This window comes from Lissotriton vulgaris, chromosome 9 (assembly GCF_964263255.1).
Source record: "Lissotriton vulgaris chromosome 9, aLisVul1.2, whole genome shotgun sequence".
NCBI lineage: Eukaryota > Metazoa > Chordata > Amphibia > Caudata > Salamandridae > Lissotriton > Lissotriton vulgaris.
In genome coordinates this window covers 426,953,797-426,967,650 of record NC_141697.1, presented here as the reverse complement: position 1 = coordinate 426,967,650, position 13,854 = coordinate 426,953,797, and the positions used below count along the sequence as shown (strand labels likewise).

At 43.6% G+C, this 13,854-nt stretch overlaps 1 protein-coding gene across 2 annotated transcripts in view; it reads right to left on the bottom strand.

Moving 5' to 3' along the window:
- The window catches only part of EXOC3L4 (exocyst complex component 3 like 4), a 424,048-nt gene that overhangs the window by 158,049 nt on the left and 252,145 nt on the right, over positions 1 to 13,854 (bottom strand). For both annotated transcript variants that reach the window (XM_086937846.1, XM_086937847.1), the window contains exon 8: positions 6,482 to 6,596. In XM_086937846.1, the coding sequence (XP_086793972.1) occupies positions 6,482 to 6,596 (115 nt within the window). The remainder of the gene's footprint in view (positions 1 to 6,481; positions 6,597 to 13,854) is intronic.

Sequence of the window (13,854 nt, the reverse complement as noted above, 5' to 3'; positions counted from 1 at the left end):
TAGGTCTCGTCTTTGGGACCTTATAAGGGTTTATTCATGCAGCTCATTATCCTAGGTGTTCTGCCACCAGGGATTAAAGAACTATACAATTACTACACCCTGGGTCATGCAGTGTGACCCAGGAATATGTGTGTGCCTCAGGAAACTTTAATGGACACATTCCATAGCTTTATAAAGCACCGACAGAAATACTAGTGCCTCAATGCAACTCAACATAAAGAACAGATGATGGATGGAATGCTTAAGAAATCAAACAACAATCAAAGAGGGGGCAGAATGGACGACTTGTCCTGTATATCCAGGGTCTTTCTTCCTGTGGGAACCGCCATAAAACACCCTCATATGAGTACACAGGCTGTTGGCGGTATATCTTGGTTCTCCGCCTACGTGCACTATTTCAGCATCATCATTGGGTCTTTTTGTTTGTCAATATGCTGACCTCCACCTGGAGGAAGGTCTACTGGTTTTTCAGTAGTGGTCAAGAATAAGAAAGGAGGGTGTGCTTGTGCTCTTGTGAAGTGAATTAAAATTCCCTACATCACTTTCATCTTAGGTATTTTATTTGGGAAATAGTAATGTGGAAAATTAAAAAACAATAGTGGCGCATTTACTAGATCGAGTTACTAATCTTCCGCACTGTAAGGGTCAACATGTTTCAGCCCCGTGGGAACTCTAGAGGCTTTCGTCAGGACTCGGGTATATCAATAAGAGCCCAATATGGCTCTAATTAGAGAGGTGTACTCACCACTCTTGTAGTTCAAGGTCAGACCTGTTGTATCTGTAACTTGTTAGCTTTGTGCCAGGCCTCCTCGGGGTGCCGGAAAGCTTGGGATACCACTTCTGCAGCAGATCACACAGTGCGCTCACTTCACAGCACTTCAGGATGAAAAGACCCTGGTTATATAGGACAAGTGGTCCATTCTCCCCCCTCTTTGATTGTTGTACTAACCATTGGAAGCCGAATGGATCACAGCTTCTCTTTCGCTCTATATTGATTATAATGAATAACAAATCAAACATTCACCCCCAGTCACAGATCTGGGTTTAATCCATCATTTTGTTGCTCACCACACCATCCCAGTTATGACCCAGCAAGATGCAAATCAGTCTTGACCCTTCTACCCAAGGGAACAGTCCTGCCGAATTGTCCTGCTCTAACTGTCAGGCCAGGTCCTTTCTATTTATTTATTTTTAGTTTTATAGAGCGCGAACTAGACCCGTTAGGGTATCAGAGCGCTTTACAGGAATAGGCAGTGGTATACAAAAGACTTGAGGGGGGGCTGGAAACAAAGGGATAAAAAGAGACAAAGTACAATTACATTTACAGTTCACAAGGAAACGAGGGTCCCAAAGTCAATGATGGGAAGCCCAGAGGTGCCTGGGCTAGAAACAAGCATCCAGGAATGGGTTTTGGGTTATCACTCCTCATCACCCAGACTAGCTTGAATCCAGTGGTACAGTGATCATAGGACCCAAGTCTGGGCATAGACTTCTCCAATTAGGGCGACTATAGCAAATAGACCAGTTGCAACTCAACAGCACTATAACATTCTGTGTGCGACTGCATCACTAAAGTATTCAATGGCCTATGAAAAAATGCAGTGAAGTACTTTCCAATGAAGGAGACGTCACACCCCTTCTCCCCCAGTCTCTATTCACCAGGCACCCTTCTCCCGTTTTCCATTTAAAACCATGCTCACATCATCCGTTTATCAGCAAGCCCTCAATTACGCCCTCTATCCCAGCCCCCTGGGTATAGCAGCACTAGACATAGCAACAACAGCTAAATGCTCCCTTTTGTCAGGTAGAAGGGAAATCATGAATAAACAGGGACAGCGTCAGCATCATTTAATCTCTGCATAACTAAACACAAAAAAAATGTACCCTTACCTTGTGTAATGTAACTGGCGCTTTTGTAAAGTGCTCTAATACCATTGGGTTAGTCAATTTTGTGCTCTATAAAAATGTCCCCAAAAATTAATCTGACCTTGTGTAATGTAACTAGAGCTCATGTAAACAATCCAACACCTTCGGGTTGCTCGAATTCACATAATATAATAAAAGATGTCTCACAGTCCATGGGCAGCTGCCGTTGTGTGTTTTGAAATTAGAGCCCTGAGAGGAGAAGGACGACAGGAAGAGGCAGGGCTTGTGGCGATGCAGCGACATGGGAGTAGGTGGGAGGGTCGAATGCTGATCCCATTTGTCAGGTAGAGGGGAAATAATGATTAAGCAGGGGCGGAGTTGGTATCATTTACATCTCTGTGCACCAGAAACAAAACAATTACCCAGACCTTTTGTAATGAAACTGGTGCGTTTGTAATGCACTTCAATTCCTTTGGGTTAGTTGAGTTCATGCTCTATAAAAATGCCCCAAAAAACGAATCTGACATTGTGTAATCTAACTAGTGAAAATGTAAAGCGCTCCAGCACCTTCAGGTCACTTGAGTTCACATTACATAAACAAGCATCAGAGAAAATGCAACGGGAGTTTTCCAAACCTTGCCCTTAACTGTGCTACAAGGCTGGGCTGCTGAAGGTCTGGTGACCAATGCACGCTAAAGCAACAAGCAGCGAAGCGGGAGGGGTCTGGGGGAAATATTCACACTCTGAAGTCAGAGACAATTATAGAGGAGATTTTGAAAACAGCGTCTGAAGTATCTGACATTTCATCTCAGTATTTGAACGGGACGGAGAGATTAAGTGACGGGTGCCGCAACCACCAAAGACGGGCAAACAATCACACAAGCAGGAATCAAAGAAAAAATAGTTCCCCAAATGAACACATAAACACCAAACCGTAATGTTAACAGTAATTGTGCGGTGCTCTGTGGGAGGACACCAAACACATAAAGGAGGGACAAAGAGGAAGGATTAACTCTAGCAAGCAAGCATTTTTGCATGACAATCGAATAGATGAATAAAAAGGCAATGAGCAGGCTGTAAGCCCACAGAGTGAATACAGCATGACTCGAAGAGACAGCACATGTGCTTCATAGGCTAGACCTAAAAAGAGCAAGAATCAAAAGCTTTGCAGTGTGTTGTTACAGCAAACAATGCTATGACGACATGCATTTGTTAGACAGCCCATAGAATACCACTGCGGTGTTCTGATGGCATCACAGTCGGTCTGCTGAGCTGGACTAAAGAAAATACAGTGCTTGACCGCTCCCTAGCATGTTACCAATAAGGGCAGTGCTTAATTTGTAAAAATGAAAACTATGTATTGGAGTCCAAAGCGTTTCTTAGCAGCCTACCTCTGGTGCCATCAAGTGCCTGGGTTGCTGTACACCATGGCTGCTTGATTGTGTTTCTACATCATGCCACTTTCTTCCATCACCCTAACCTTCCTGTCTCTTTACCTCGCACTTGCAGGCTCTTTTTTATCCCTGCTTCCTACCTTAGTCTCTGTTTTCCTATCATCTTTCTTTCTTTGTTGTTTTTCTCACCCTCTTTCTCTTAGTCAAAGTCTGATGATCAAAAACGAGTTCTGGTCTAAACGAGCACTGGTAAAAGCATTAGGTTTTGCCTAAGTAATTAATAATAAGCTGTTTTTGTTGTAAATTGTAGCTTGCTGAGTAGTTGTGCAATGTAAGTTACAGAAAGTCTGTTATAGTGTTATGACTTGTTTATTTACAAAACTGGCAATATATGGTGCTGTTACTAGTGGTATAGTGTGGGTAAGTAATAGCACATTTTTTGAAAAATTTAATGAAAGATGGAAATAATAGAATTAATTGATGTAATAGCAATATTATTTATTTAGAGGAGTTCTGACAATGTTTAAGCATGGTGCCAAACCATCTGCTGCACCATTCAAATCATGGCCATAGTTCCTGCAAGTTAACTGCATTTGTGACTGCCTGTTCAGTAATAAAATATAGCAATATTTGGTGTTTAGAGGAGTTATGACACCTTTTGGCCCTGGTGCCAATGCACCTGCTGCACCATTCAAATCATGGCCCTATTGCCTGTAAGGTAACTGCACATGGAATTGACTGTTTAGTAGTAATGTATTGCAATATTTTGTGTTTAGAGGGTTTCCTAGAGCTTTGGACCCCAGTGCCACTGCACCTGCTGCACCATTAAAATCATGACCCTAGTGCATGCAAGGTTACTGCACTTGTGACCTCCTATTTAGTAGTTAAAAATAGCAATATTTGGTGTTTAGAGGAGTTCTGACAACCTTTGGCCCCGGAACCATTGCCCCTGCACCATTGAAATCATGGCGCTAGTGCCTGCTAGACTGCCTGTTTAGTAGTAAAATGTAGCAATATTCTGCATTTAGTGGGGTTCCTAGAGCTTTTTGCCTGGTGCCACTGCACCTGCTGCACCATTCAAATCAAGCTCCTTTTAACTGGAGGATAACTGAAATTGTGTCTACTTGTATAGTAGTAACATATAGCAATATTAGGTGTTTGGAAGAGTTCTGACAGCTTACGGGTCCGGTGCCACTGCACCTGCTGCACCATTCAAATCATGATCCTGTTGTCTTCAAGGTAACTGCACTTGTGACTGCCTGTTTAGTATTAAAATATAGCAATATTAGGTTTTAGTGGGGTGCCCAGAGATTTTGATCCTGGTGCTAAAACATCTGCAGCCCCATTCAAATCATGACCCTATTGCCTGCCATATAAATGCACTTGTGACTGCATTGTTTAGTTGTAGAATATAGCAATATTATGGCTTTAGAGGCGCTCTGACAACCTTTGGGCCTGGTGCCACTGCACCTGCTGCGCCATTCAAATAATGACCCTGTTGCCTGCAAAATAACGGCACTTGTGACTGCCTGTTTAGCTGTAAAACAGAGCAATATTAGGTGTTTAATGGAGGTATGATAACGTTTGGACCTGGTGCCACTACACCTGCTGCACAATTTAAATCAAGATCCTTTTAACTTCAATGTAACTGCAATTGTATCTGCCTGTTTAGCTGTAAAATAGAGCAATATTAGGTGTTTAATGGAGGTATGATAACTTTTGGACCTGGTGCCACTACACCTGCTGCACAATTTAAATCAAGATCCTTTTAACTTCAATGTAACTGCAATTGTATCTGCCTGTTTAGTAGTAAAATATAGCAATATTAGGTGTTTAGTGGGGTGTCTGGAGTTTTTGGTCCCAGGACCACTGCACCTGCTGCACTATAGAGATCTTGACCCTAGCGTTTGCTAGATAACTGCTCTTGTGCCTGTCCGTTCTAGTTGTAAAATTCATCAATCTTAGGTGTTTAGATGAGTTCTGCTGACGTTTGGGCCGTTGTCACTGCACCTGCTGCACCATTCAAATAATGACCCGGTTGCCAGCAAAATTAAAGCATTTGTGAATGTCTTTTTAACAGTAAAATATAGCAATACTTTGTGTTTAGTTGAGTTATGACAACTTTTGGCCCAGTTCCACTGCACCTTCTGCACCATTTAAATCAAGTACCTTTTAACTGAAAGGTAACTACAATTGTGACTGCCTGCATACTTGTAAAATAGAGCAATATTAGGTGTTTAGAGGAGTTCTGACAACTTTTGGGCCGGTTGATACTACACCTGCCGCACAAATCAAATCAAGTCCCTTTTAACTGCAAGGTGACTGCAATGGTGACTGCCTGTTTAGTAGTCAAATATAGCAATATTATGATAGAAGAGATCTGACAACTTTCGGGCCCGGTGCTGCTGCACCTGCTTCACCATTCAAATCATGACCCTGTTGTTTGCAAGGTAACTAAACGTGTGGCTGCCTGTTTAGTAGCAAAATATAGCATAGCTCTTATATAATAATTATATTTTTAACTTGCAATTTTTATTACAACATTTAGAATTTGATCATAATGACCAAATACATAATTATGAAAAGATCAATCTGATAATGCCTACAAAGAGCATAGAAAGGTACTGAAGCATGAATGGGAAATGCCACAAACGTTCTAAGGCTAAAGCATCTGCTTTACGCAACTAAGTAATAAAAAGCAAGCGTTCCAGCATACTGTTAGAAGCTGTCTGCCTTTTCTGTGGGAAGAGGTCTTATCTTGACAGTGAATGGGGCTTAAACAATATGAATGGCTTTGGTAGATGTATCATAAATGCATGCAGCCAGGAGAAGTAAACACAAAAAGGTTCCACACAAAAGCAAATGAACACATTAATTTGGCATTAGGAACTGATATGAGCCCTCTTTTAAGATATATTAAATACAAGAGATTTGACAAGCCCAGTGCTATTGATGTGCAGAAGAAGCCTAAAGAATTAGAGCTGTGCATTTACATGCATCAGCCTGCGCAATATAAGCATTAGTAAAGGGGCACCAGTTTGCCCTTGCAGCATCAAATATGACCATATTTCCCAGGGGAAGGTAACAGTACATTGCCACATTGACTAAAGCCTTTGGTAGAAACAGGTGCTCCTAGGAATCTGCTCCAAGAATAGGTCGGTTCTGTGGGAGACACCACATGATTATCATTGGAAAACCATTGAAATAAAACGATTTCTTACTTGTGTTTTCTGTTCCAGTTTTTTGAAAAAATACTTTTTAAATTCTTTTATTGCTAAAGTAATTTTTTCTTCCAGCTCTTTGCTCTCTGTGGTGTCCGTAGTCTTCAATTTACTTCTATAAAGAAAACACATGCACAATTTCCATTATGTTTCACAAGACTGTGTCACAAGTTACAAGCCTTATACACACGCATTTCTAACAGTGTAGTTGCTGAACTTATCAATGCGATGGGTGTGTATGACAACAATGGCCTACCGGGCTTTAAACTGTCATTGCTAATCAATGATATTGATATCGCATCGTTTGACTTTGAGTCAGATATTGCTTAGTAAAAATTCATGCGTTTGTAGGTTAGAGCTCTGTGCAAATTGAACCCAGGGCTACCACACACTGTCATCCGATGGTAAAGGAGAGTTCTTCAATGGCATTTCTATTCATGGGCACAGGTGTTTATAGGCAGTGATCCTGGCAGTGGCGGCCGGCATGGCTCGCGGGTTGTGATGCAGGCAAGGGTGTTGCGGGGGGTCACGCGGGGAGCGAATATAAATAAATGTACCTTTCCGTCGGGTCCCGCGTCTCTGCTCCTGCTCTCCCGGAGAACAGGAAGCACAGCAGCCCCACTGACCAATCACAATGCTGCAATGCAGCGTTGTGATTGGTTTTGAGTGTCCTGGTTTGATGCTCAAATATGGAATGGGAGCCTGGGCATGTTCTCCACACAGGATGTAGTGCAGCTTGCATGGAGAACTGGGAAAGTGCGTATGACTGGTTTTGGTGGCCTGAGAGGGCCGACCAGTCATTGCGCACTTAGGAGTAGGCAAACCATTCCTGCCCTGCTCCGAGACCAGAGCGGCCCCGTCTACCCGCCCGCAAAGCAGAACGAAGCATAAAATGATAACGCAAAATTATTATCATTTTCTGTTCTACTATGTAAGCACAGCTTAAAAGCAGTGGGGTGACGCTCCTCTGCCATAGCAGAGGAGCCGCCACTGGATCCTGGTTATGCGCATTACTCTTATTTGCTTTCTTGCCTGTGAAGCTTCTTCATTTCAATAATCTATTATTATTCTTTAATCAAAAAAAGCTAATGCAAACCTTTCAGACCCCAAAATTTGCAGGACAATACCTTTGTTACTGCTGCATTCCAAGATATTGGTGAAGCGGTGAATGGATAACTTTCTAGTTTCTTGGACATTTCCTGTGCCTTTGAACCCTGCACAATCAGGTACAGCACAGAAATGGCCCTTGTGGCAGCCATTGTTGACCTCACGTTAGCACCGGATTTGTGCAGGGTCACAACGTTCATTGTACTAGATCTTTCGGTTGCTTTTGATGCTTTCGACCATTCATTGGTTATCACCACTCTCTGTAGCTTGCGACCGAGCTCCATCACCTGGAGAAGGTTGTGTTTTTAATTGATGAATGCTCACAGGCTTTCTCCATACCATATTTCTATTCTGGATACCAGACTGCTCACCTGTAGAGTCTCAACTACACACTGTCAATTTACTGATGCCAAGTTGAAATACTGCAAGCAACGTTTACATTAACATCTGACAAATTAATGTATCACCATCACAAACCTGCTTGCCCGATATGCCAATCCAGCCAACAAATGTGAATAACGCCAACAAATGTAAATGTAAAATAGATCAAGATGTTCAATAGAATGGAACAGATGTTTGCTTGTTCCACTTGTTAGTCTCAATTCAATGGTACTCATTTTGTCGACCTTAGAATAATTACATGCTGAGTGGACTCACCCAGATTTAAACTTGTAACCATGAAGTGGATGGATTAGTCCAAGAAGCAACCAGCTCTAGTGCAAGATCTCAGGGGTGTGCTGCTCAGAGTAGCTGGTAAGGACTGCAAGGGGCAGATCTTAAATTGGGTTTAAAGCCTTTGCCTCGACATATAGTCATGTGGTTTGCAAAGCGCGTGGAACAGAAGCAAGTCAGCCAGCTGCAGCGAATAAATGGGAAAGAATCTAAGTGTTGAATCTTCTGGGATGTGGTGATATGAAGAACGAGCGGCAGTCAGAGGGGGGGAAAGACGACCGTCACCAGCTGCGGCGTAAACCACCTAGGGATGGTTCTGTAACCAGGGAATCTCGCTTCACGGGAGCTCCCAGATTCTTTCTACTCCTTTGTTCCATGTTAACGATGTATTTATTCACTTTGTGCCTGAGCCTGCCCTTTAAGTCCTGCTTCTCGTTACTTCAGCTGACATCCCCTGTCCGTGAGTGACAAGGCTGACACCTGCAGCTCCCTGGAGCTCTGCTGAGCAGCAGCTGCCGCGCGCGCACCGAGCACGGCGCGAGAGCAGCCTCGGTGACCTGCTCCTCTGACTAAAGGCGCAGGAAATGGGACTGGAATACAAAATCATGACGCGCTGATTGGTGCCCCACGGGATCTCGGGCTAACCTAAATATAGAGACAGCTGTGATTTCTTTCGCCTCCGCGGCATCCTCTTACTGAAGGAAAACGTACTACCTATTTCCTAGGGATGGCATGTATAGCAATAGTTCTCATGTATTTCCACTGCTCTTATAATTCTTAATCTGCCAAATACAACAGCATGGCTGTGATCCCTCAATATAAATGATTATTAATAATTACGCACTTATGTAGCGCACGACTACCCGGAGGCATCTCGGCACTTGTACGAATACCACTGAGGATCCCTTCCTGGCCTTTCCCTGTGAGGAGCCCACTCCTGGGCAACCCCAAGGTGAAGTCAGGCATCCTCAGCGTTGTTGGGGCCGTTGTAGAGATTAAGCAAGCTATTGCCCAGAGGTGCAGAGTGGGGCTCATGATCAGAATAGGCACCGAGGCGACAACTATCAGGTCCGAGGAGGGAATTGAACCCTGGTCCCAGCCAGACTACTGCATCAGGGTCTGCCGCTCTAACTATTGAGCCACACTTCTCTACAAAGTGTACTTACGTTAATAATTGTGCTCATGATTTCTTTTACAATGGAATCCACAAGTCACCGAGAGAAGCACGGGCGTGTCTGTGTTAATTCCTACCTCGCCTTTTCTTAACACGGGCTGCAGCTTCTCATAGGAGCAAAGTCCAGCAACAATACATCGTTTTATCCCCAAAACAGCACTATTCAGAATCGCCCTGGTTGCCAGTCTTCTGGCCGCAACCTGATGGGTCATGTGATGTGGCAATCGAAACAGAGGTGCACAACTTCCATAGAGAGGCAAAGCACCAACGCTGTCTAGGCAAATGTCAAAAGAAAGAATCAGTGCTTCTACAGGTCTGTTGGAACGGGAATGTCCCTAACGTGGAAAAGTGACGGGCTACCTTCCCCAGTGCTTACTTTGTAAAAATGTAATTGCCAGGGCTCTCATGAGGAGGCCACTGCAGGTTGTACCACACTTTAGCCCTGCCATGCTGCCAATGATAGTAACAACACAACTACTAACCATCACGCCCTTATAATTGTGACAATGTTGACTATTTCGGGCCCCCAAAGCTATAAGAATGGCTTAGGCGTCCTGAAAAGAGTCATATTTTTAATGTATATTGAATTAATAATGAACTGTTGCTGAGATCGTCGCTGAATTAATGAGACAGCACCACCTTGTAGCTGACCACCACAAGCGGTGGTGTAGTTAGGGGCGTAACACAGGCCCCCACAGCCTCCAAGCTCCAGGGGCCCCCTCACCTCAGCACTCTGGCCACAGAGTTCCTGATTGAGGCCGACAGGGGCCCCTCCATATACCTTGCAGGGGGGCCCCCTCAAGTTTCGTTACGCCAGTGGTGGTGTTCACAATTAAGTACCAGTGCCGAGCACTGGAAACCACCGGCTCAAGTTAAGCATTCTGACTGCATCTGAAACAAGTATCCTGATTTTCTTCTGGCGCCAGCAACAACAAAATCCTGCATGGGCACTAAGGACTATGTCAGAAATTGACCACGAGACCCAGGACCTGGCTCTGATGTCAAGAGAAGGGTGTCAAAAGTGTTCTCCGTAGCAGACGCAAGTCTACTTACTATCCGTGTAATCTGGGACAGGTACTGTGAGCGGTGGCAGGAGCAAAACATTTTTGATTCGCAAATATTGGACAGGCCTTTTTTCAGAGCACAATGCCTACAGGTCTTATCATGTAAAGTACTGCTTACATTTCATGCACATACATGAATATATTTCTTTCAACCCAACAGCCAGAAGACAGGCAGAATTGTGGAATGTCAACTAAAATCTTCCAAAAGAACCAACACCTCAGGATAAAGCCTTAGACCTGGAATGGAAAAAATAGGAGCACTCCCTTTTAACTCCAAGAGACCGTCTAAGTTACGCTTGGATAGTGGCAAGGAAGGTCATAGGCAGGGAAGTCCCATGCGTTAAATGAGAAAGATATTGTATGAAATGTTATGTGAAAAGGGCCAGTTGGAGCAAGAAGAGTAGGATGTACCTACGCATCAATGATTAGGCTAGCAACTGAACAGGAGCTGATAGCAAGTGCCCCTGCAAAAAGCAGTGTTTTTACTTTTTAGTATGTGTGAATTGACACATAAACATTTCCTAGGGTTTCTGAAGCCAACAGCATCTTATTAGAAGCCACCCAGGGTGCAACAAATAGAGTGATTAACCCCTTCACTGCTAGGCCTCCCTCCCCCCGTGCTAAGCCTTTTTTGGCTATTTGGAGCAGGCTGAGCTTAGGCCCCCATTACTCTTTGTCCGTATAAGGTATTCATGCCGAATTTGCACCTTTTTCCCCAACATCATGAAGATTCAAAAGGTACCCAGGGTTTGTGGATTCCCTTGGAGGGGATTGAGAAATTTTACCAAATAAAGCTACATTTTGGGTGTTTTGGGAAAATGGGAAACAAATGCTGCACAAGGAAGCGTCTGTTTTTTTCCCCTGCAAATGGCATCGACAAACGGTTTGTGGTGTTAAAATCACCATCTTCCCAGCTTTCATTAACAGGCAGTCTTGAACCAGAAAACCACATTTTTCAACACAGTTTTGGAATTTTACTGGGAGGTAGACCATTTTTCCTATTTTTAGTGTTTTCAACCCCCTTCTATTTAGAGTTGGCAACGGATTTGAAACCTATAGTGGATCTTGGAAAGCTATGCATTTCTGACTAGACAAAAGTCTGAATTCAACAAGGGATCATTTGTGTATATCCTTTAGGGTTTCCAATAAAAAGTACCAATTGAAATAAAAAAATATTCAAATTGAGTTGTGTTACACCTGGCATCTTTGGCGTGTTTGTCCCCTGTCTTTTTTGCTTCAGGCCTCCTGTTTTTGACCGCGTGCTGCATTTCTTTTTTACAGGTTTTAACACTCTGAACACATTACCACTGCTGATCAGTGCTTCGACCCACGGAACAAATATTTAAATTGTGCACTGGTGAGGTTTATGGACTGCGCAGTAAAAAAACTAGAGAAGGGGAGATTCCAATCACCAGCTCAGCCAGAGGTGCAGATGCTTGGACCTCCATAAGAAGAACAATACTGCCCTGTGGGCACCTCGAGAAAACCGGACAGAACTCTAAATGTACAATCAACACAAACAAAGGGTCATGCACACTGGCTGGACACCTTCAGTCCGCTAAATACAAACTTGGCAAGAGCCATTTTGAATGAGATAGTTTCCATAGGTGCAGGGCAGAAATAAGAGAGTTCGGACACATGGTGGGCTGGGGATTCTGTTTTTTCTTTTATTATTGTTATTTAACAAGTGTTATATTTTTACTCACAACTCTATCAATTGAATAAGTATCAACATTGTTTTATCTTTTGTATTGTGCAAAGGTTTTTTAAAATCATGCAATAACGTTTTTACTTACTTACTTACAGATCAGTGCTACGGTGCAAGTGCTCCCTGAGTAAATGGTGAGTGTGATTGGTTATTCACGATTGACATATTTGATTTACTGGTACGACCCTAGTAAAATCCACTTTGTGTACCCAGTGCCCAGTGCCAGTAAATCAAAAGCTACTAGTGGGATAGCAGCTCTGAATGTGCCACCCACATGAGTAGTTCAGGCACACAAAGGGGGGACGGGGAGCTAATGAAAAAAAGGTCCAGTACCCGTGCTCCCAAGATAATATGTGTAAATCACTGGAGGGTCACTGTTCCTAATAGAGAAGGCCAGCCTAGTGGACGGCTCCAGGTATAGGTGAAGTGGTGCTTGACTACATAAGTGGTGGAAAGTTGGATACAGAAAGGGAATTTTTCCTCATCATTAGGCGTTTTGCTCCTCGTGCATTTGGGCAGACGGAAGGAAGGGTAGGTGCGGCCACAGGAAATAGCCATCAAAAAAATGTGACGGTGTACACCCTTTCGTCCTGACCCATGGGGTACATTCCCTATTGAGAATCGGTTGGATAACTAAAAGATAGGATTCAATTGGCGGCGCCACCCTAATAAAGGAGGGCCCCCTCTTACCTGTTACTACATACAACTTTTCTGGTCCTGAAGTAGCGTCAGGGATCTCTGTCCGAGACCAACAGGGGTGCGAGACAGGTTGACCCAATAATAAAAAAAACACATTTGTCACTCACATTTACATTTGACTACTAAGGGACATTACAACTCAATAGAAGCACCAACCATCTGTTTTTGTTATCTGACAGAGGAATCCACCCATTAAAATAACATAGTACTGATATCTCTTAGTCAGTTTTACGCCCACTCACTTTCCTAGGAGCACTCCCTCACACACATCATACGGCAAGAATACTAAGAGATCTCTGCTAAAGTGACGCTTCGGGGGACCCGTAGGGTTTTGATGCGCAGTCCCGATGAGGAGCAACCACTGTATGATGAAGCATCAAACATGTGATGTTTGAGGGAAACAAGTAAAAGTCTTCCTGACTTCCCTATCTTCACCCTAGATCTTCCTCGTTCTTTGAATCTTCCTTAGGAACAGTGACCTCCCTATCTGGAGTATCATTGGAGCTACCCTGTAACATCTTACAAGTATAACTTCCAATTGGAAAGTGATAGAGATTTGGAGTTTCAGGTTTCCAAACGCACAATTTATAAATACATCTTTTAGTGAAGTTGTCTTTTAAATTGCGTGTTTGAAAATGCCACTTTTAGAAAGTGGCACTTTTCTTGCTTTACCATTCTGTGCCTCTGCCTGCCTGTGGAATCAATGTCTGAGGGAGAGTGACAATTCAGCTGTTTGTGCATTCGCACTTGACAGTCACACAAAGGGAGCTTAGGTGTGCCCTGCATATTCTGATAGGCCATCACCAGGCTGATGGGTCTTCCTGAGCTAGAGTGGTGGGAGAAGTTGTCACTGACACCTAAATAGGGTTTTGCCTGTCCTCACACAAAGCTGTCTCCACCCCCATGTACTGTGTCTGTAGCCAGGTCAACTTTAAAGGCAGGACATGGT